General features: G+C 43.9%; 1 protein-coding gene across 1 annotated transcript; it reads left to right on the top strand.

Moving 5' to 3' along the window:
* The first annotated feature begins 10,460 nt into the window (after positions 1 to 10,460).
* LOC139547886 (coiled-coil domain-containing protein 9-like) lies at positions 10,461 to 23,649 on the top strand. Its single transcript, XM_071357041.1, has 15 exons — positions 10,461 to 10,630; positions 11,144 to 11,237; positions 12,068 to 12,172; positions 12,568 to 12,729; positions 14,782 to 15,177; positions 15,517 to 15,600; positions 15,722 to 15,889; positions 16,115 to 16,299; positions 17,172 to 17,230; positions 18,067 to 18,166; positions 18,261 to 18,375; positions 18,662 to 19,157; positions 19,338 to 19,496; positions 20,080 to 20,184; positions 23,007 to 23,649. The coding sequence occupies exons 2-15, from the start codon at positions 11,235 to 11,237 to the stop codon at positions 23,009 to 23,011; spliced, it is 2,142 nt and encodes a 713-aa protein (XP_071213142.1). The 5' UTR covers positions 10,461 to 10,630; positions 11,144 to 11,234; the 3' UTR covers positions 23,012 to 23,649.
* Positions 23,650 to 25,094: the final 1,445 nt, after the last annotated feature.

Here is a 25,094-nt window from a genome sequence, read left to right as displayed (position 1 = left end):
AACATCCGGGTTGGTAGAGTGTGCTAAAGCAGTGAACAAAACAAACTTAGGGAGGAGGCTTCTAATGTTAACATGCATGAAGCCAAGGCTATTACGGTTACAGAAGTCATCAAAAGAGAGCGCCTGGGGAATAGGAGTGGAGCCAGGTACTGCAGGGCCTGGATTCACCTCTACATCACCAGAGGAACAGAGGAGGAGTAGGATAAGGGTACGGCTAAAAGCTATGAGAATTGGTCGCCTAGAGCTACTAGAGCAGAGAGTAAAAGGAGGTTTCTGGGGGCGATAAAATAGTTTAAAGGAATAATGTACAGACAAAGGTATGGTAGGATGTGAATACAGTGGAGGTAAACCTAGGTATTGAGTGATGATGAGAGAGATCTTGTCTCTAGAAACATCATTGACACCAGGTGATGTCATCGCATATGTGGGTGGTGGAACTGAGAGGTTGGATATGGTATAGAGAGCAGGGCTAGAATCTCTACAGTGAAATAAGCCAATAAACACTAACCAGAACAGCAATGGACAAGGCATATTTACATTAAGGAGAGGCATGCTTAATCGAGTGATCAATAAGGGTCCAGTGAGTAGAGGTTGGTTGGGGTCGTGGCGATCCAGACAGCTGGCCGGGTATATGGCTATCGGTAGCAGCATAGGATGGAGGTCTGTTTGTAGATACCTCGTGCGTTTCCGTCGGTAGGTTCCGTGTAGTGGGGTTTTGTTCAGATAGCAGCCGATAAGACAGCTAACGATTAGTGGGCCTCAGATGAGCGTTCAGGTAACGTCGGGACGGAGGTGCCGGTTGGATAAATCCCTCGGGCAGATAACGTCGGCAGTCAGTCGCGGCAGTCAGTCGTGAAGGCCCGGTGGGGTTCCGTATCTGCAGCAGCAACAAAAGAAACGGGTCCGGATGGTGATGGAACTCCTCAGCTGGCTAGCTCCAGCATGATTTGAGTTTGCTCCGGGGTCGACGTAAGCCAATAGTCACACGGTATGCAGCTAGCTAGCTGCGAAATCAAGGTGCAAGTGTCCAGAGCCTGCGGCTGGAATCCGGGGAAACTGAGAGAAAAAAGTCCCGGAATGCTCCGGTCCGAGTCGCGTTGCACAAAAGTGCCGGTAGATTATCGAGCTAAAGGAATAGCTGATGACCACAAAACGTGGGCAGCTGAAACACCAACGCTAGCCAGTAAACCGGCTAATTTCGGGGCAGCTACAGATTAGCTTCTGGCTAGCTATCGGAGTAGCTTCTGGTTAGCTTTCAGGCTAGCTTCTGAATTAGCCCCTGGCTAGCTTCCACGATGGATTTTCAGATTGAGGTAAATAATACTTTTTGTAATTGGTGAAGCGGGTTGCAGGAAAGCTTTTGCAGGAAAGCTTTTGTAGTTGAGTTCTTGGATAATAAAATAAATAAAAGATATGCGAAGAAAAGGTGTAAATATATATATATACAGGACACGACACGACAATACGGAAAAAGACGTCTGAACTGCTAAGCCACCTTGGACAAGCCGTGTGTGAACCTTTTGACTGTGATGCACACGGAATGCTTTTCGGGAACTGAGACCTCATAATCAAATGTGACAACAAGCTGTCAACAATGTAATTGTAGGCCTATATAATTCTGCTGTATGCTGTGCGGTGCCACACTGACGAAGCCCATACTGGTAGATGTGATTGGTGTTCTGTTACAGGCTGCATCATGCGTTAAGCGAGGGCACGTAACTTGAGTGAGGCCATGCAACTCAAATGAGGGCATGATAGCACCACAACCACATGCGCTCATTTATCTGCCCTGTCTGTTTACCTGCACATACACACTCCCTAATAGGTAATTTACACCTCTGTGATAGTGACAAGCATGCAAATGTGATCATTTGTTTTGTACTGAGTTATCTTCCTGTTGTTTTCCCCAGGCCCATTCTGTTCTGTGCTTCTTCATTGGGTCATCTTGACCCCAAGTAGACCCCCATGTCTAGACGAGATACAGTTTATGTCAAATTGACATCCAAAGTTGTCCTTTTTTGCATTTGAGCTAACCCTAATCTTAACCCTTTCCCTAATCTTAACCGAATTCTCCAAACCTGCAACATTAATTATCCTAACCTGCTGCGCAAATTCTCCTAAACTGCTACGAAAGTCAATTCTGACATAAACTGTATACCATCTAGTCAAAACTCTGTAGGAGGGCCAGCAGTAACAGGTATCTTAATGCGTCTTTGGGTCGCGCTATATAAATCCCATGTATTATTATTATTATAGGTGTTACAGGTGCTGAGAAGAGGTCATAAACTTTCTCCGTTAGGTGGGAGGGTGTCAGGGGGCAGCCTGCTTGAATGTCACAGCAACCCGATCAAGTCTGCCAGTCCTGTGAGGAGTGTGTGTGTGTGATTTGTGTGTATTTGTATCAGTCTGGTAGTAGTAACCAAAACAGAAGGCCCCAGCACGTCTCCCCACACATTGTAAGCTGAGCCAATGTTTGCGTTGCCACAATGACATCATCCATTATCCAACCCCCCCTTCACACACACCCTCCCCTTTTTTTCCAACTCAGATGGGAGACTGCAGAACCGTCCACCCCCCTCCCTCCCACCTCCATTTCACAAATTACTTTTCATTGCTGCTGCCTTAATTGGCTGCTAAACAGGCACAGTTGGGGCCAATGAGATTCCGCGGGGTAAACAGCTGCCTCCACACGCAATGTAATGGCAGGGTGCTGAGAGACAGACCTGAGACCTGAGCAAACCATCAGCAGGTAGCACCCCTACCATGGGGTCACTGTAGCAACCATGGACTACACTATTGTGTAGGAGACAGTGCATGATAAACAGGCTTGCATAACTATTTAAGCTAGTGTTCCATCAATTGAACAACATTATAACAAGGTAATAAGAAATAAGCTACTTATGTACCACATTCACACTTTGATTCTTTATAGGAAATCTTTAGCACAGAGTGTCATTTGAACATAAATTATAGAAACTGTAAATTGAAGATATGTATATTGGAAAATAATGCAACTCCGTGGAAGGTCAGTTCCACTCCAGAACACACCTTCCACGTCGTTCATTATTGTCCATAGAACGCATAGCTCCTCATTGTTTATCCCTTACATATTGTGTGTACCAAATGTATATCCTATGTTTTAGTTTTACAGATGCATAAACCACCTTAACAAATGAAACATGTAGTCTAACAGAAAGATCGACAGGACCAATGACATCCTCTCTCATCCCAAATTAAAATTGAAATGGTGCATATGGCTGTCTCTGCAGTAACTTCATCAAAATCTTATCTTATTGGACAAAATGAAGAAACCATGGCCCCCTTGACAGCAAATATCATATTCAGTTAGGCCCTATCAGAAACAAAACAGAAAAATGTTTCTGTGTGAATTCAGTATAGTTCATGATTATCAAATATGCAAATATATATATATATTCATATATATATATATACATATTTTCTCTCTTTAAAATTGTATATACACTGGCAAAATTAGCAGGTGCTCTAATGTTGCACCCCTCCTCTATATTGTATCTCTGAATACATCTCATGCATGTCACAAAAAGCAGTGACTGACTTTTTTATGACTGTTTGTGTAGGCTAACCCAGACATGACTTTATGTTGAGGGCCTGTTGCATTGTATGACAATTCATGAAATATGTAAAGTGATGCTCCTGTTTGAATAGGGCTTTAGTGATAAAGAGGTGTGATGCTTCAGGAACAACCATTACCTCATCATCATCACCCAGGGCTTGCTGGACAGATGGCTTGTGGCCGAGGGGGGTCAGCTGTTCCCATCATACCCTCATGTGACTCCTTTAGTCCTACAATGCCTTGTTATCTTAAGGCTGTGGAACACAATGTGAAGGAATGTGCATCTTCAGCAATCCACATGAGATTCACAGACTGCTCTCCCATGCGCTAGCGAAGCTGAAACCCAGGATTAGCAATAGAAACTAAATTCAAATGTCATCTTGTTCATCATAAATGTTGGATTTTATGCCACAAATTGATCAATCAATGTGTTCTCTCATAGTAAATATGAGTATGCTATTTTAATTTATCCTAAAATGGGTCAGACAATACAGATGTAGGATCTTAATTTGAGTCAGTTTGCTACCACAGAAAAATTATCCTGCAGCAACAGGAAATGCGAATTATTATGTGGATTTTTGTAGGGGTTGACACATTGTTCGTTAGGGCAAATCAAGTCTGACACTTTAAAGTGGAAATTTCAAACTTCAGAAGCATTTTTAAACCTTAAATACACTACAAGTTTGCATTTCCCGATGTGCAGGAAAATTCTCAGAAAAAAGAGTGATCAAATTAAGATCCTACATCTGTATAGGCCTTTTGAACAGTGTAGAACAAGATAACCCTATTTCTTGGATACTCAGCATCAGCAGCCCAGCAATGCAAACCACTGCACTTTTTCCTCCCTCCGTAGACTCATGGGTTCCCATATGGACTCTCAAGGGCCTGTTGTTTGCCTATCACAACAATTAGGTCATCACCAGGTCTCTGTTGGGTTGCTCTGTTTACAGATCTCAGAGAGGTGGTAGCCATTGCACAGCAGTAATAGGACACCCTTTCGCTCAGTGACAGGTCCAGGGTCTTGGATCGTGGGTGGACAGACAATATTACGGTCTGTAACAGAATTCGACCAAACGTCATTGTCTGTGTCAACAGATCGGTCAATACAAACCTGTAACTGATTCCTCTCCTCCTCACTCTCTTGAAGTATTGACGCAGTGATACCAGGATCATGTTGCATGGTGCCCTTATAAAATGATTGATACACAAATCTTGCGTGCAGTGTTTTTTTTTGCTTAACAATGGGATTGTTTGTGTGTGTCACACAGGGCTCACAAAACTCCAATTCACAGTAGATTAAATGATCAACTCACTTTTTTTAGCACTGACTTTGCTAATAGCTCCTTTATTGAGGAAAAATGTACTTACTATGACTGAGATACGTGGTTGTCCCACCTAGCTATCTTAAGATGAACGCACAAACTAAACTCAGCAAAAAAAGAAACTTCCCTTTTTCAGGACCCTGTCTTTCAAAGATAATTTGTACAAAATCCAAATAACTTCACAGATCTTCATTGTATAGGGTTTAAACACAGTTTCCCATGCTTGTTCAATGAACCATAAACAATTAATGAACATGTACCTGTGGAACTGTCGTTAAGACACTAACAACTTACAGACGGTAGGCAATTAAGGTCACAGTTTTGAAAACGTAGGACACTAAAGACTCCTTTCTACTCAATCTGAAAAACACCAAAAGAAAGATGCCCAGGGTCCCTGCTCATCTGCGTAAAACGTGCCTTAGGCATGCTGCAAGGAGGCATGAGGACTGCAGATGTAGCCAGGGCAATAAATTGCAATGTCCGTACTGTGAGACGCCTAAGACAGCGCTACAGGGAGAAAGAACGGACAGCTGATTGTCCTCGCTGTGGCAGACCATGTCTGTAACAACACCTGTACAGGATCGGTACATCTGAACATCACACCTGTGGGACAGGTACAGGATGGCAACAACAACTGCCCGAGTTACACCAGGAACGCACAATCCCTCCATCAGTGCTCAGACTGTCTGCAATAGGCTGAGAGAGGCTGGACTGAGGGCTTGTAGGCCTGTTGTAAGGCAGGTCCTTACCAGACATCACCTGAAACAACGTCGCCTATGGGCACAAACCCACCGTCGGTGGACCAGACAGGACTGGCAAAAAGTGCTCTTCACTGACGAGTCACGGTTTTGTCTCACCAGGGGTGATAGTCGGATTCGCGTTTATCGACGAAGGAATGAGCATTACACTGAGGCCTGTACTCTGGAGCGGGATCGATTTGGAGGTGGAGGGTCCGTCATGGTCTGGGGCGGTGTGTCAGAGCATCATCGGACTGAGCTTGTTGTCATTGCAGGCAATCTCAACGCTGTGCATTACAGGGAAGACATCCTCCTCCCTCATGTGGTACCCTTCCTGCAGGCTCATCCTGACATGACCCTCCAGCATGACAATGCCACCAGCCATACTGCTCGTTCTGTGAGTAATTTCCTGCAAGACAGGAATGTCAGTGTTCTGCCATGGCCAGCGAAGAGCCCGGATCTCAATCCCATTGAGCACGTCTGGGACCTGTTGGATCGGAGGGTGAGGGCTAGGGTCATTCTCCCCAGAAATGTCCGGGAACTTGCAGATGCCTTGATGGAAGAGTGGGGTAACATCTCACAGCAAGAACTGGCAAATCTGGTACAGTCCATGAGGAGGAGATGCACTGCAGTACTTAATGCAGCTGGTGGCCACACCAGATACTGACTGTTACTTTTGATTTTGACCCCCCGTCTTGTTCAGGGACACATTATTCAATTTCTGTTAGTCACATGTCTGTGGAACTTGTTCAGTTTATGTCTCAGTTGTTGAATCTTGTTATGTTCATACAAATATTTATGCATGTTAAATTTGCTGAAAATAAACGCAGTTGACAGTGAGAGGACGTTTCTTTTTTGGCTGAGTTTATAATTATTGTAGCTATGGATAAGAGCGTCTGCTAAATCAGTGGTTACCAAATGTCCTTTTTTTTTAAGGAACTCAGTCCGTCTTTCAATTTACTCTTGAAAGTTATAATAGTAGAATGCACAAGGTGCAATTTCTAAATTAGGTAGTGCATCATCAGTTTTCCTCGGGTCATGTCAGTCATTGCAGACCTTAGAGAGCTATTTATAACTTGTAAGAAATATCCAGATCAACTAGCCCATGTCCACTAACGCTTTTTAGCCAAGTTTTTAAGCCCATAGATTTTGTTGTAAGGTTTGAGTCACTCAAAATATCACATGAATACACATTAGACATGGCAAAATGTATAAAATTGCAAGATAATTAACTTTAAAACTGCAAAAATATTCACTGCACCCCATGACAAATGTGTATAATTGCAGGAAATAAGCTTTAAACCTGCAATATTTTCTCTCCAACAAGAGGGGTGTGAACAGTTTGTGTCATGAACAATTCTTGTGCCCATAGAAATAGACGTGGAGTGTGCGCCTCGGGATGTTCCCCAATGCTGGAAGGGGGGCTTGAGTGAAAAAGTTTGGGAACCCCTGTGCTAAATGACTAAAATGTAAATATAATATTGGCCTACTGGTGTTCAGTGCATCAGTGCATGGAGGGTAAGATGGTTGAAATATTGTTATTAGGGGATTAACTCATTGGTTTCTTTGTAGGCTACACTTTCTTGACAAACAACTCTCTAACATATTGCACCTGAGTCATAGTTTCTGCCATAGAAAAGACCAGAGGCGTCATTCCTGTAGGGGCACAATTTTGTCAAGATTGGGTTTAGCTAGCCTAGACAGGTTCCCAATCTCCCAACCTCATAACTAGACCAAGAAGCCATTTCAGCCTACCAAGTTAAAGTAGCTAGCTTGGCTAACTATCTTAGCTGGCATGCCTGCTGGCAAGGTAGACTTCAGAAAAGCAAGCAATAACTAAATGTACTGAATAAGACTCACATTCCTTTCAATATCTTACCCAGATTTGACCAGATATGCAGAGTAGCATATTTTGTTTCTTTAAAAAAGAACAACCAGCCAGGAGGATATATACAGCTCAAGAGGTATGCTTAGATATGCAAAAAAAATATACATGTTTTTTAACATAGAATTAAGCATAATGATTACGGCTCTAGATTGCATGAAAAAGCTGTTTCAGGTGTTTGAATGCAATAGGCTCCAATTTATGGACTGGGCGTAGCACCCCTCCAGACCAGCCACCAGACATTCTCATGTACTTTGTGCCCCCTCAGATTTTTGGGGTGCATGACACCCCTGGAAAAGACCTCTGCTGAATGAATCTGCTGAATGCATCGCATTATGATTGGCAATCTCGAATTATGCGCCGCCCACAACAGCAAGCGAGTGAGAGAAAGAGGTACCATATCTCACCACGGATTGTTTTCCTTTGATAAACTCTTCTGCCCAGAAACAGGGTATGGGCATCAGTGGCAGGGAATGAGCGATTGGTTGGAACTGCGCGCGGCGGCAGTCCCCGCATCCCTTGCCATGGAAACTGTCAGCAATTTAATTCATCAACCGACATCAAGGTTTTCCATTTGTCTGCCCGCATATTCAGGGGATAGTGACACATGCACCTATTTTTTAATTGTTAAAGACCAAGCGTTTCAATTGTCCAAATTGTTTCCGTTCTTATAGACCCACACATTATTGTTATTTAAAAATCGTATATTCCCGTTTCACCACAATTACACATTTTGTTTCCATAATTAATATTTGGCAACATGTGGCCAGAAGATGATCTCATATGTTCATAGGATCTATTTGAAGGCATTGACATGTGAAGGGGGTGTTATGTTGCCCTGTCCCTGACACAGTTAAGTAGCTTAATTATAAGGCCACTGACTCTAATAACCGAACCTGTATAATAACCATAATAAACTGATGTAGACTACCAGACAACGCAGGAATTATTTATGTATTTTTTATTTGGTAGACATTGTCGCCTCCTTGTGGATTTGGCAGATGTAGGGAAACTATCTGCATTTTCACTGCATTAACACTCATTATCAAACATAAACTGCTATCCGGTCATTTATTTCCAAGATATATAGGCAATTTTTATCCGATAATATAGGCTACATTTCAGGTCTATAGATAAGTTATTTTCAAGATTATGGAGGCAGATTTGAAACGTATGATATGCTTACTGTCTCTTTAAAAACGGTGAAGGTTCCACATTTTGTAGGAAGTTGATTTATTAATTTATTGTTTTACATTGAACCTTTATTTAATTAGGCACGTTAGTTAAGAACAAATTCTTATTTACAATAACGGCCTACACCAGCCAAACCCGGACAATTGTGCGCCGCCCTATGAGACTCCCAATCACGGCCGGTTGTGATACAGCCTGGATTCAAACCAGGGTGTCTGTAGTGATGCCTCTAGCTCTGAGATGCAGTGCCTTAGACCGCTGCGCCACTCAGGAGCCCTATTATTACAGGAAATGAATATACAACAGAGTGTGGGAGGAGGCAGTAGTTGTACAAATCCGGTAGCCAGGGAAGGACCCAACGAGGCCAACAAGCTATCGGCTAATAGCTTTAACATCACATGTATGTGAGATTATGGAACGCATGATTACGGAGAGGCTAATTTACTTCCTGGAGAGCAGGGGGCTAGTATCACCACATCAGAGTGGGTTCAGAACGGGTAGGGGAACTATGGACCCAGTGCTCTGCTTAGAAGCAGTGTTCAGGAAGGCTGAGGTGAACAAGGAGTCTGTTGTAGCTGTCTTTTTTGATGTGGAGAATGCATATGATATGATGTGGAAGGAGGGGTTGATATTGATATATATCAAGCTTGATGTTATGGGAGTAGGAGGAAGAACGTACAACTGGATAAAGGATTTCCTGTTTGGAAGGTCTATTCAGGTGAGGGTGGGTCTCTATCAGGCAGATACCTGGTGGATAACGGTACACCGCAGGGGAGCGTGATTAGTCCTCTGTTCTCAATTATGTTTACCCTCAGGTACGGCGGGATATTGGGAGGTCGTTATTTGCAGATGATGAGGCCTCATGGAAGAGTGGAAGAAATGTGCCTTACATAGTCAGGAAGGTAAAGGAAGCAATTGATGAGGTAGAGTGGTGTGCATAAATGTGGGGATTCAGGTTCTCTGTAGAGAAAACTCAGACAGTGTTCTTTACCAGGAGGAAGGTGGGAGATTAGGTATGTTTGAGGGTATATGGGAGAAACTTGGAGAGGGTGACATCTAGCCTTTCCAGTGAGGTGTGGGCTGCCGAACCATACGCTATACTGCCATAGTCTATTACAAATCGGACCAATGCAACATACACGGTCCCACCACTCTCTCAATGTGTTCTGCCCAGGTCAGTCTAGAGTCAAAGTATACCCCAAGGAACCTGAAGTCCCCCACCCTCTAGTGGGATGTTGATGTTGTAGTTTTAATTAGCAAGGCAGAGGTAAAACGCCTGATATGGACAGTTATGGTGCAGAAATGGCAGGAGCTGTGGAGTAGAGATACCAAGGGCAGGCATTTATTTCAAGTACAGAGGAAAGTCAGGAGGGGAGGACGGAAGGAAGGGACTGAAGAGAGGAAGACATTTTTACAAGATTAAGGGTGGGACACAGCTGGTTGAACAAGACCTTACATGTGATAGGAAAGCATCCAACAAGAAAGTGTGATTATTGCCAGGAAACAGAGACAGTGGAGCATACTGCCCACATGCTACAGTGTGGGCAGTATCCGAGGGAAAGAGAGAGGCTGAGATCTAGTATGAGGGAGAAGGGGATACAGGGAATTAGTTTGAAGAGTATATTGAGTAGAACGTCATTAGATATAGTCTCAAATATTTTGTTATCTTTTTTAAGGGCAACGGGGCTGGCAGGTAGGATTTAGATTCCCCCGTTACTGGCCTACACTCCAGTACAGTAGGTGGCGGTAATGCACCATAACGTTGGATGCCAGCCGCTGATAAACCCCACCGAAGAAGAAGAAGACGAAGGAAATGAATATCGGGACACATTGTCGTGGAGCTGAAATTGAGACATTGTATTGAACACACTGTCTGTAACCACAACGCACTTTGATAAAGGTAATCTAGTTCGAATATATTGTGATACTTTGTAACTTTACCCCAACCTGGTAAACAATGTTGCAAAGTTTAATGCAGTTACTTCCAACAGGGGGCTACGACTCCTTACCGATAGCGTAGACATGGTCCGGTGTGGTGCGCTTCAAGTGTCTAAAGAGAACTTTTAAAACCAATGTTATTTACTTGTTTAATTTGTAAAGGTAGGCTAATGTGTAAGTAATTTGCTATAACGTGATTTGCGTGTCATACTAAACTACTTTCCAGGTTATGTGCTTTCACAAATACCCTTAATAAGAAGGCTTTCTCACAGAACGCAGCTGGACTCGTGAAAGATGTTTGAATTAACTTAGGCTACAACACCTTCGCTTTATGTAGGCTAATTCATTATCCATAGCCTGGCCAATTCCATGCTGGTACTCCGTTCATGCTGCAAATACGGCTGTTTCACATTTGTGGATCACTTTCTCCAGTGTATTGCAGTGGTTGTTGTGTAATGTGTGTACAACCTTCCAGGCTGAATTTCTCAGACTTTTAAAAAACCCACATCATCTGGAAGAAGCAGGATTTCAGTCCACCACCTGCGTATAAGGACAGCCTAGAGGCCATGGTGAGCTTCGGAAATGCAATTAAATATTGTGTGTTGTAATTTTGCAGATTGACTGTAGTTTAGGCTGATATATTACTTTAGTCTTACTTATGACATTGCCAAAATCATACATACTAGCTTCTCTGAGTGTGTGATTATGCAAATCAAACCATAATGGGAATCTAATGTGCTGATACTAGTATCACAGTTGGTTAACCATGACATGTAATACTAAAGCAATTGTACACAAGTGTGCTAAATAATAATTATTTTTTTGCACGCTGTGCTGCATTCATAGGTATGAGGCCGGAGCCGAGTACCGTAGATCAAATCAAATTTTATTTGTCACATACACATGGTTAGCAGATGTTAATGCGAGTGTAGCGAAATGCTTGTGCTTCTAGTTCCGACAATGCAGTAATAACCAACAAGTAATCTAACCTAACAATTCCACAACTACTACCTTATACACACAAGTGTAAAGGGATAAAGAATATGTACATAAAGATATATGAATGAGTGATGGTACAGAACGGCATAGGCAAGATGCAGTAGATGGTATAGAGTACAGTATATACATATGAGATGAGTAATGTAGGGCATGTAAACATTATATTAAGTGGCATTGTTTAAAGTGGCTAGTGATACATGTATTACATAAAGATGGCAAGATGCAGTAGATGATATAGAGTACAGTATATACATATGAGATGAGTAATGTAGGGCATGTAAACATTATATTAAGTGGCATTGTTTAAAGTGGCTAGTGGTACATTTTTACATAATGCTTGTTTTGAACAACCCCGTTGTAGAATCTTATTCTAAATGCATGTACACCATACATTTCTCAGTCTACAGTGGTGGATCTCAAGACAAAGGAGGAGAAGGATGCAGCGCTTGACAGACGGATCGAGGCTCTGCGCAAGAAGAATGAAGCTCTGGTCCGGAGGTACCAGGTGAGCTCCCACAGGATCCGATTTATAGTTCTGTTGTAGCAGCATCTGGGTGGCTCAGTTGGTAGAGCATGGCACTTGCAATGTCAGGACCGTGGACCCGATTTCCCCGTTGGGGCCACCCATATGAAAATGTATGCATGCCCAATAAGTTGCTTTGGATAAAAGTGTCTGCTAAATAGTATACCCTATTGTATTATATTTTTAGCTTATATCACACAGCTAAATTGCGTAGCCACGTTGTAAAATAGCTTTCTGACTGTCCGGATATTCAAATGATGGTCATCGGTCACTTTTCTGTTGACTCCCAGAATTAATGCATGATTTATCAGGTTAGGGTGAGACACTGATGAGCCTATCATCAATCAGCCAGCCTTTATTTTGTTATCTTTCTACAGGAAATAGAAGAGGACAAAAAGAAGGCGGAGCAGGAGGGTATTGCCGTGAAGACGCAACCACCCAGGAAGGGCCGCCCTCACGATGGCCCGCCAGAGGGAGACCGATGGAGGACAGAGAAAGAGAACTTCACTGTCACCGTAGACCTCTCCAAACCTGCAGGGGTGAGATCAGGATGAGGGCTCTGTCTCAGCACATACTGTAGTACCAGGCTATATCAGACCAAGCTGACTAATCAAATCAAATGTATTTATATAGCCCTTCTTACATCAGCTGATATCTCAAAGTGCTGTACAGAAACCCAGCCTAAAACCCCAAACAGCAAGCAATGCAGGTGTAGAAGCACGGTGGCTAGGAAAAACTCCCTAGAAAGGCCAAATCCTAGGAAGAAACCTAGAGAGGAACCAGGCTATGAGGGGTGGCCAGTCCTCTTCTGGCTGTGCCGGGTGGAGATTATAACAGAACATGGCCAAGATGTTCAAATGTTCATAAATGACCAGCATGGTCAAATAATAATAATCGCAGTAGTTGTCGAGGGTGCAGCAAGTCAGCACCTCAGGAGTAAATGTCAGTTGGCTTTTCATAGCCGATCATTAAGAGTATCTCTACCGCTCCTGCTGTCTCTAGAGAGTTGAAAACAGCAGGTCTGGGACAGGTAGCACGTCTGGTGAACAGGTCAGGGTTCCATAGCCACAGGCAGAACAGTTGAAACTGGAGCAGCAGCACGGCCAGGTGGACTGGGGACAGCAAGGAGTCATCATGCCAGGTAGTCCTGAGGCATGGTCCTAGGGCTCAGGTCCTCCGAGAGAAAGAGAGAATTAGAGAGAGCATACTTAAATTCACACAGGACACCGGATAAGACAGGAGAAGTACTCCAGATATAACAAACTGACCCTAGCCCCCCGACACATAAACTACTGTAGCATAAATACTGGAGGCTGAGACAGGAGAGGTCAGGAGACACTGTCCGATGATACCCCCGGACAGGGCCAAACAGGAAGGATATAACCCCACCCACTTTGCCAAAGCACAGCCCCCACACCACTAGAGGGATATCTTCAACCACCAACTTACCATCCTGAGACAAGGCCGAGTATAGCCCAAAAAGATCTCCGCCACGGCACAATGACTAATGACCAAATCAGTCATGTTCATTAGGCACCAAAATTAGATATGGACTAGTTACTACCTGAACTTGTCCAATAAGAACACACAATTTCCATTTGAAAGCAATTTATTAAGTTTGTGCCAACTGGACAAACATGATTTAAGAAGACCAAAAACATGACAATGTCCACTCTCAAACACTTGGCCTTGAGATAACCTCCTGAACTCTGAAAGGTGGCCTCTACCAGAACAAGTCTCATAGATGGGCGCCTGCAAAAGTCTATTTGCCCGCTCACATCCAATTTCCTGTCAGTCAAATCATAAATTTTCCCCTGCTCTGGCAGCTGGATGAGATTTGGGATGCCTAATGGAGGACGTTGATATGAGGTGGACCTGAGAGGGCCAAAAATCTTACAGCAGCTGGGTGAAATGATGCTAGCTGAGCCTGGTACATCTGACACAGAACATGGAAGTGATGACGTACACCATGAACAGAGAGATGTTTTGTACGTGCGTCATGTCTGCCCATATTAGGAAACCGCTCATGGAAATCGTGCATCTGGTTCCAACTTTATACCCCTGCTTCAGCTTGATGATTATAAATCTATGTTCAGATGGGTAAAAGTTATATAATTACATTCTACATAGGTGGAGGTGAATGCAAATCCCTGGCTATGGTTGTGTCCCAAATTGCACCCTATTCCCTTCATAGTGCACTACTTTTGACCAGAGCCTATGGGGGAATAGGGTGCCATTTGGGTAGCACTCTGTATTACTACCTGAAGGGGATGCTCTCAAGCCATTCCTGCTCTTGAAGGTAATTCCAGTACGTGCCACCTCCTGTCAGACAGCATGTTTTTTAATAAGCCTCCCGTGGAGAGACAGGCTGGAGTGCATTTTAATCAAAGCCTGTTGAGATCATGTCCGGTCCCAGATGGCCCCTACATCTGTGATCCACCCCACTCTTCACACAGTAAAGGTCACTCATTCAGACAAGAAGGGACTTGTTTAGGGTACTGTGGTATTGCCCTAAATGTATGTATGCCATGGTTTTTCCCGGTCTCAGTGGGATAAAGCGGACCTAATCCAAACGTATGTTCTCCCTGCAGGAGAAACGGGTGATCAATGACTGGAAACAAGGGCCACCGCGAGACAGGCGGGACTCTGAGGAGGGATACGACCCCAGACCCCAAGGTGAAAGCCCCCCGCGGAGGGCTTCGTCCGGGCGGCTCAGCAGGGGTGGACAGAGAGGGGGAGGATCACGGCAGGAGAGGAGAGAGCAACGCACTGACAGACCCCTAGCAGACTCACGCCAGTCCCATGACAGACCACCAAGAGAGGGGAGACCACCAAAAGAGGAGAGACCACCAAGAGAGGACAGGGGTCCAAGCATGGAGGGGCCAGGAGAGGGCCCCGGCCGCAGTGAACGTGCCCCACGCAGAGGAAGGGGAGGAAGAGAAAGAGAAGGAGGACCACCACCACAAGGTGGTGACAGGAAGTCTAAGGTCTGAGAGCAAAACCATGTTAGCTAATAACTAGCGAGGCAATGTTGCTGTAGATGTGCCAGGTTGTATAGTTTCAATAGCCTCACGGAGGTTTACCAGTGGTATAGTCTCCATAATGAAGGTTCGACCTTTTGGTTGTACAGTATATCTTAGTGATGACGATGTAGGTTACTTTGCAATGACATGAGTAATGGGGAAGATGAGTACATACTATAGTAATTGGAGAAAAAGACCAGATTTAGCTAAAACATATGGGTGTGAAATGAAGCGAATTGGGATGGCGTATCACTTCTCTCTTTATTCTTTCTAAAATAGTGTGCCTCTGTTGTGCCTCTGTAGGAGTGGGAGGAGAAAAGGAGGCAGAACATTGAGAAGATGAACGAGGAGATGGAGAAGATTGCAGAGTATGAAAGAGGACAAAGGGTATGTACAGGATGCCATTTTGTGAAAATACAATTACAATCGGATTATTTGATGACAGTTTAGCATTGAAGACGTGAAATAGATGGAGTGTAAGGTTGCTGTTTTTGGAATCCCTCTGCAGCCTGCCGAGGGAGACAAGCCCATCCGTAACTTCCTGGATGACCCGCGGCGCTCCGGCCCAGTCCCGGACATGGACCGCAAGGAGGGCAGCCGCCGACACGTCCGAAACTGGGGCGGTGTAGACTTTGACAACGTGAAGACAGGAACTGAGCTGGAGAAGGAGTGGACAGTGAGTGCTCTGTTTTGTGGAAGGCATGATCGGTCAAATGTTCTGTGTGGTTTGTCTTCTTTTGGTTGAAACGATTCCTTTATTGAAAATTATAACAAAGTTTGATTTATCGGTTTATAATGTCTTTCCTTTCTCTCCTCTGCATCGTTAGTAATTCCCTTCTCTCTTAAATCCTGTTATCAATCCTGCTACTTTCCTTTCCCCTTCTCTTTCTCTCTCCCACAGAGTCGGAGACCAGGAGGCCCTAAGGGCTCCATGGATATGACCATGTCTATGACGGGCCGGGAGCGTGCCGAGTACCTCCGCTGGAAGAAGGAGCGTGAGGAGATTGACGAGGAGCGTCTGGCCAGGCACAGGAACGCCACGGGCCAGTGGAGACGGGAATGGGACGCCCAGAAGATTGACGGCTTGTGAGTGACTGACTGGAGGAGGACCACTGACACACTGATGACACCTCGCTCACAAATATCCTTGGAGACAGCCATGGCTTTATTCACAAAAATAGTAGAACAGCAGGCATTCAGTGAACCAAACCAGGCAGTGCATACTGAATCCCCAAGATGACAAAACCGCTCCAAAATATGAAAGTACCAGATGCCACACTTTGTTTTAGATGTTGTGTTCAATTTACTGAACATCCTGAGATGCAGCCCAGAAAGAGAGAACCACAAGAGAACATATCTAAATAGTAGTGGATAAACATGAACCACATTCAACAACCTCTCTTTAATTCGTTCTTTCGCTGTAAGCAGTGTGAGATTAGAAGGTCCATACAGGTGCATGTTGGGGAGGCTTGGCTGTGGTCAGGGTTTTGAGTTTATTTGTATTTTGACAGGGACAGTGCACATTTTAATCAACGTTTCAGTAAAAGTGCTGGGTTTTAGCCAGATGGCAAATTTTCAAACACAGTCCCTGGGCAGGTTATTAAAAACTATGTCAATAATAACAGATCAACAATGAGCAGTGAGCACATGCAAAGCAACACGTAGCAGACAGACAGACAGACAGACAGACAGAGCACAAAAAGCAACAAAACAAAATACATAAAAGCAACAAACAGTGTTTCCATACCTCACAAGCTACAAACAGATAACATGGAAAGCGGCGATACACAGCTAGGGATTATGTTCACAAGTCGAATTGTCCTTTAGCCATGTCTTTGTTTCTTGTGACTGTGCAATAGGTGTGGGGGTGGTGGCAGGGAGGGGTTGACAGGTCCTGTGGTAATGCAGTGTGACAGGGAGTGAAGGTGAGGAGGTCTGACCCTGTGGTGCTTTCACAGGTTCAAGGAGGACCCAGCTGTGGCTGTGGAGGGCATGCTGCCAGACCAGGGAGGCAGAGGCAAGTCATCCCCCCCCCCCCCCCCCCCAGACTCTGATGACAAGGCGTTGTTGGTTGCCACTGTTACGGACAAGGACGGCAGGCTTTACTCAACTCTTTCTCCCCCTCTATCCCAAACAAACGCATTCACCCATTTACAGCAGTGCTTACTCTCAAACAGATCTTCTGCTAAGTATCATAGTCACTACAAACCTTTCCATTAGACACAGCACACTCTCATTGATGCTTTGGGAAGGGGATACCTAGTCAGCTGCATTTAACCCCTCAGGTGGCTGCCTTAATCGACACCAGATCATCGGTGCCCTTTCGGTTTTTGGTCCAACGCTCCTACCCGCCAGGCTACCTGCCGTCCCTGGAGCAACACTCTAATTTTAAGAACACTTTTATCTGAGCTCCGTTAACATAGTGTATTATCTGTGTATGGTTATGTTGTGGTTCCCCTGTGTGTAGTGATGTGAGTGACATCACTCTGTGTGTCCTCCCCATAGCCAGGAGGCGTGGCTCCCGCCCACAGCCTCACAGCGGGGCCTCAGGTTAGCCAATGGCATGGGACTGAGTTTGTGTGTTCAGTGTGTCTTTCCCCCCCCCTGTATTCTGCTGTGTGTTAGGATGTGTACCGAATGGCATCTGATTCACAATAACACACTACTTTTGACTAGAGCCCTATGGGTCCTGGTCAAAATGGTTCACTATAAAGGGATTATGATGCCTTAAGAGCAGCACTGCTGTGTCTACTGGGGCTGACATTCATTCGTTTTCAAGGTCTTTAATCCTGTTCTTCCACTCCAACCCCTTTAATTTGAACTCTCCTCCTCCCTCATCCTTCACTCCCACAGACGATATGAAGGGGCCTCCCAAGGCGCCCACGTTCGGAGACTTCCTGGGGCAGGGTAGAGGACCCAGGGAGGGGGGGAGGGGACGAGGACAGAGCTACAGGTACAGCTCCTCCTCTTCTAAGGCTTTAGAACAACATCTGTTTTGTTTTCTGCTTTCGTTCCTCACCATTCCAATGACCGGGTCTCTTTGACAGCATGCACGATAACCGCTGGGAGGCGGAGGAGGAGAAAGAGAAGGAAGACAAACCCAAGAAGGAGGAGAAGACTTGGAAGGAGGAACGGAAGCCCAAATCTCCCTCATCACAAAATGTATGTCGTCTCCCACCACCATGCATTTGGATCTGTGTTTTGGCACATTATATATATAATCTAATACATGCCATTTAGCAGACACTTATCCAAACCGTCTTAGTCATGCTTGTATACATTTTACGTATGGTTGGCCTCGGGAAACGAATCCATCACCTTGGCGGTACAAGCACCATGCTCTACCAACTGAGCCATACAGGACAATGTATACCAGTGTTGTTTTTGAACATGATCTCTTTCCATGATCCACATTAACAGGTGACTTGCCTGCTTCTTTCCCTCTTAGATGGAGAAGAGTGGTGATGCAGATGAGGATGAGTGGGAGGATGCCAGCGACGAAGAGGACTATGATACGGACGGGGATGACGACGATGAGGGGGAGGAGGAAGGGAGAGACGGACAGTCCACGAAGAAGGCACCTCGCCCAGAAACCACAGCATTAAAGCCCGTCGCCACCTCACCCCTTCCCTCCACTCCCCCCTCCGCAACCAGTCCTAAAGAGAAGCGCACCCCGAGGCCTAAGGTCTACATCCCCTCCCCACAGGAGGCTCAGAACTCCCCCGATGGCCTCAAGCCCCTCAGTCCCTTTTCTCTCCTGGACGGCCACCAGCCGGTCAGAGACTGGGGGGAGGAGATGGAGATGCAGTCACCCCGGAGCAGTATGGGGGAAAGCCCCCCAAAACCCCCCAGCACTGATGAGGGCCCTGCCCAGGTTAAAGTCCAAGAAGACAGCCGCAACTCCAGCCCCAGTCCCAACGAGAAGGAGAGAGACAAACAGACAGGTACAGATATTTATATACTGGTTTGACCATTGTATTATATTGCAAGATCATACCATACATTTGGCATACTGTTGAATGTGCTTCCATTTTAATTCAGGATAAACCAGCAAAGTTGATCATAGGTTTCTTCATCCACACTCATCTCCCCCCTCCCTCTATCATTCTCTATATAACTCTCAGTTGTGGTCACTGCTGCTCCACCAGAGGAGACTCTGATCCAGGAAAAAACTCCCGCATCATCATCATTAGATCCTGTCTCTACACCCACTGATCCCCCAGAGAAAGAGGAGACCACAGCCATTCCACCAGCCCAGGAGACACCTGCTACCCCCACAGAGGGTAACTATCCCACTGCAGAGCAGCTGTTTAAAAAAAAAAATCTCTATCAAATCATTTCTAGGTAACAATTAAGTACCTTACTGTGATTGTTTTCAATTAAAATGGCCAGCTTCTTAGCAAAGAGCAATTTCTCCGACAAGAATTTAGCTAGGACTGTCTGGCAGTGATCTGAGTGGGGAGGGGAAAACTAGCTGTTATTAGTAGAAAGGTTTGGAACTTTCTTGTTGGTCTGTTAACAAATTTAGCGCCTGGTGATGTCATCAGGAAGGCAAAAACTCCTTCCTACCAAACCAGGCTGAAATTTCAGGCGGCCTTATCGTAATTTTCAACATTTCCACGCATTATTCCAACCTCATAGTGTGGAAATGTATATAAAACACAAGAGTTTCACATTTTTGACTGCACTGTGCCTTTAATGCTAGAAGATCCTGTGAGGCTGAATTACACACAGAATAAAAATGCAGGCAAAGCAGTATTGTTGCTTATGGTCATCTGACGTTTTATTTTTATGACTACCTGAAGGTTGTGGTAAAAATAGAATGATGTCTGACTCGTTCTTCCTTCCCTGAACCATCTGACCCAGATGAGGCCCCTGCCGTCGCTCCTGTCCTGGAGGCTGACCAGAGCCTGTCTGGGCTGGCCACAGCCCCAGAGACGGCCCCAGACACCTCAGAGCAGTCATCTTCAGGTGCGGTTCACATCAATGACTTTGAGACTGGGTTTCTGTATGAAGTCTCTGACTCCCACCGAGCACTAACCACAAAACACAAACCAACCTACCTCCATCCTTCCCTCTCTTAGCCTCCTTTTTTTATATATTTTTCTTAATTCGCCGCTCACCGCTCTCCTGTGTGTACTCTTATGCTGTCTATCTGAAGTTGGCTGGCTGGCATGACCCCACAACCAACGTCTATTGGGCACGGTCAAGGCTTGTCTGTCGCTCACTGCTTCACTCTGCATTTTCTGGCCAATGGGAGCCCTCTCTTTCCTCAATCCTCTGTGAAACTCCTCCGCCTTGCCATTTCCTCCTGGGGAACTGAATGTACTAACCTCCGCCCTCTTCACGATGGCTACAACACCTCACTGTGTGAATCCCTGACGTTTTACCCCTTGAACACTTTCCTTTGGGTTCTCCTTCTCATTTCCTTGTTTTATGGGTTAATGCATTTACTATACATGCTGCCCACCCTGTCCCCAACCTCAAATGAGCAAAATCGCATATTTTTTTCAGTTTTTCATGGGTTTGTTAATCGCATGACTGACATATGGATGAATAGTGGCTTGAGAAGATTAAGAATCAAATTAGCTCTTCCATTAATTTCTCCTCATCATGCTGTCTGCTTCTTAAATTGATGTCTGTTTGGCTAAGACTTATCACTAGGCCTGAAATGGAATGATGCAAATTGTGCTAACCAGAACCAGACACTCATTGGATGACAACAGTACATGTTTAAACAGTGCATTACTCCATTTGAAACCACCAAACAAACATGTGTGTTTTATTGCCCTGTGTTTATGTATTTTGTCTCAATGTCATCAAAATGCATATTTTAGCCTTTCCCATAGTCTCCACTTTCCCATAGTCTCCACTTTGACATGCCTAGGAAGGTTGAATAGCACCTCTCTGTAAAGCTCTTCAATGACAAACACAAACAATTCCCGTGTTTCTCACTTATTTGCTACATCCATTTTTGGATGTATAAATTAATAATGTACAGTATACTCATTTGATTCTTGAAGAATATAACTCAAATGCCTCATGAACTTAGTTCAACTGTTGTACTCTGAGCGAACCCCAAATATATAAGCTTGTTTTACTCCATTGTTTGTAAACAAACACTATCGCCTCAACTTGATTTTAAAACTATCCTCTTGATATCATGGCTGGTCAGTCTTTGCATCCATAGCTCTGTCTATGAATTTGAGTGGTTACATTTCTCCAGGCACCTCCCTTAGCTTTATTCCCAAACAGAAGCGGGGTGACCACTTTGTTATTGTTTCAATTAAGGATTCTAGCTTTCATGGTTTCAGAAACCATTTATTGCTTTCTCATGAGCTTAGTTTAAAAAATATATATGGAATGGTACATTATAAAATGTGGCTCATTAGCACAGTGTAAAATGCACTCTAAATCATTTTTTAACAATGTGTAGGATAATGTGCATTCATTGCACTCCCTTTGTCTCTGAGGGCAGAGTGCTAAGAATTAGCACTGACATGCCTTTTTAGAAGTGCATCAGTTATTTATGACTCAAGCTTTTTACATCAGTCGAGTTTGTCTGTAACAGCCCAGATGGTATATTTGGGGATACACAGAACAAATGAATTGAGCATTTCTCTGTGGAGCTACAATGCACTGCACTTTGGCAAGGCTGCTTAAATGCCCATTAAATTAACATTATGAAGGTGGGATTGTATGACTAGATTTTTGTAGATGTTTAGTCGAGAGTACTAAATGTAGAATCCATCCCCCAACCCTTATGAGTGTTCTGTTGTAGACCAATTGCTTCAACATGGATTGATGTTTTTGTAGGTTATTGCAGCCTTCTGACGCCATGACTTCACATATGTGATTGACAGCTGTACCTCAGTATCACAACATGATACCGTTACGACTGTTTTTCGTATTGAAGCCCTGGCAGTGAAAACTCCCATAGTCTGTAGAAGGCTCTTCTGAGTAGATAAATGTTTCCTTGTTGTCTGGTCCTTGTCATCATTATTAGGCGTCTCCTTACAACCTGGTAAGTGTGTTTCTCTGGTGGTAATCACCACAGCTAATGGCTGGGGCTGCATCCCAAACGGTGTCATATTCCCTTGATGGTGCAATACTTTTATAGGGCTCTGGTCACAAGTAGCGCACTATAAAGGGAATAGGGTGCCATTTGGGGTCACAAGTAGCGCACTATAAAGGGAATAGGGTGCCATTTGGGACTCGACCTGTGCTTTGGCTGAATGAAGACGCTCACTACACCAAATCCGATTGGTCTAGTGAGGGTGGAGATCAGTGAAGTACGGGAAGAAGAGGCACAATTAATGTTGAAAGGCTTTTATGAGGAAATTAGCTGCGGTCTGACCGACATGATGGTGTGGATGTAATGGAAACCCTTTTGAACTCTGAGCCTGATTGAATAACACCGCCTCTCTTCGTGTTCTTTGATGTTTTACGAGACTAATATTGGTCCATGAGAGGACTGTTACCCAATCCCACATTGAATAGGCAATCAAATGATCATTTCAGAAAAGGCCTATTTGGCTGAGGACACATACTGTCAATGATGAGTAGCTTGGGTTACGTTCATTTAAGCATATTCCATACATCGTAGTACTATAATATCATGTATGAGCATTATATAAATGTTTGGACAACCATTGGTACTTATTTTGTCTGCTGAGAGCTAATACCAGTCTGGGACCATGCTGTCCCATGCATGTGGTGCTGTGTTGGACACAGAGGGCAGATTAATCCAGTTTGCAGCACAGTGACCCCCCCCCTCTGTTCTCTATCAACAGGCTGAGATCTGCTCTAGGAAACTGACTTTTCAGTACTAGTGGTTCACAGATGGGAGGATGAGGGGAGAAAAGAATGACAAGAAGGAAGATACTGGGCCTCGTGCACCATGACTGGAGCAGCCATCACAGACAGCCTGGAGGGATGTGGTCGGGCACCTGGCCTCCAAACCGCTTCCTCTCCTCAACAATCAGACCACGTATGTTCTGTTCTGTTTGACTAGGAGCAGCACCTTGTATAGAATAGTGATACTGCCGTTCATTTGAGCCACTATGGTAAATGGCTTGGGTTTTATAGCAGCCAATCAGGATGTAACTGTGATGTCAACAAAGCCCTGACTTGTTTTTACCTTTTTTCTTTTTGTGTTATTAGTTTGTGTGTGATTAACAAATCAAACTATTACATTTCGCAAAGACTGAAAAATATAAAATTCTCTTACCTCAGTTTTTCAACCTTTTTAGCATTTTTTTAAAAACCACCTCTTTTGGAAGGTCAAAGAGACTATGCCCCTTCAACATGGCTAAAAATGCCATATTTGGCATGCTAACAGTTGAAAGAGCATTCTCCTTGAATGTAGACATCCTGGTGATGAGTTTATCCACACGTGTTTTTAATAGCCCTTTAAATATTGCCAAGACCCCCCCCCCCCCCCCCCACCAAAAACTGCCACTGTTACTGTCCCAAATGGCACGAACTCTATATAGTGCACTTCTTTTGAGTCCTATGGGCTATGGTCAAAAGTAGTGCACTATAAAGGCAATAAGGTGCCATTTGCAATGTGAACCCTCTCTTTGTGAAGTGTGCATGGATAAGGATTGGCCTTAAAATGTAATACTTTTCAGTTATATTTTGTCATGAAACTGATAATGTGAACGAATATAAGCCATGCCATTGAATAATGTACATTCTGTCTCCTGATAATGTAACAATGTTGGTTTACATTTGGGACCCCAAGAGGAGTATAGTTAAATGTTATTCCGTTATTTTTAAGTGGGGTACACTGTACTTAAATACAGGCATCATGTGATCCTGGCAATTATGTTTGTTGATAACCATGACAATCCAAAGCTTTCCTTTAATTTCTTATTTGCAATAGATCGCTAGTGGCGTTTCTAGTTTTAATCAAGGGGCATCAGAACATGTAGCTCAACAAGCCAAGATTTTGGTTAGATTTTTAATCTTGTTGGCTTTTTAGCCTACTCTTAGTCATGAACTCAAACTCTGGCTCACCTATCATGTTCAGGAGCACAGATATTGAACTATGCTTTAATTTTATTTCTCAAAAAGTAATGAAGAGGTGAGATGCGAAGTCAAGAACCCAAGGAAATGCAATATGTAGCCTATAGTATTTTGAAAGCAACAAAACATTCCAATGTTTTGTGTGTGTGTGTGGGGGGAAAGGCATCTATTGTCATTTGCATTCGTATATCCTCGTTTTCTGTTTCTGATGACTTCGTGATTGTATTATAAGCATCGAATTTACCTGCAATTTCTTCGTTTGAATACAAAATTGCGTTGATTTTTGGAGTGGAATGTAACTGGCTTGACCCGAAATCGAATACATCAGTTGATAACCATGATTTTTTTATTCCAAGATATTGACACTTTAATCAATCAAGAAGGAGATTACAATTGAAAGCTTTTTGATTTGTCAGGAAACTCATTGTTTTATATGCAACTGTCAAATTTTCAATATGAAATGTATTCTGTTTTATTTTGCTTCTTAGTTTTCATATCAAATAAATGTATGGTGGTACGTCTCAATTATGTTTCTCGTGATTTACAATAAATGCAACCTCAAACAGCAGACTGATGTATTTTCCGTCTCTTGTGCCTATTTGTAGGGATTATAATGATGTTTCTGCCAGTCCCACAAAGTGAATGGAGTGTCCAGGCTTTTAGTTCATGATTTTGCTCAAGGGAGAATATTTTGTTCGTGATGCTTTTAAAGGTATTTCACCATCCACGAGACCAGAAATATTTAATAAATCTAACTGGATTATTTTTTTTTAGATCAACAACCCTCATGGACATAATTTTGATAGACGTCTGTGCGATAATCATAGGCAAATGCACCGATCATATTTCTG

The sequence above is a fragment of the Salvelinus alpinus genome, chromosome 21 (genome assembly GCF_045679555.1).
Source record: "Salvelinus alpinus chromosome 21, SLU_Salpinus.1, whole genome shotgun sequence".
In the NCBI taxonomy this organism is placed as follows: domain Eukaryota; kingdom Metazoa; phylum Chordata; class Actinopteri; order Salmoniformes; family Salmonidae; genus Salvelinus; species Salvelinus alpinus.
The sequence above is the reverse complement of the archived record's forward strand: the minus strand, read 5'-3'. Positions and strand labels throughout refer to the sequence as shown.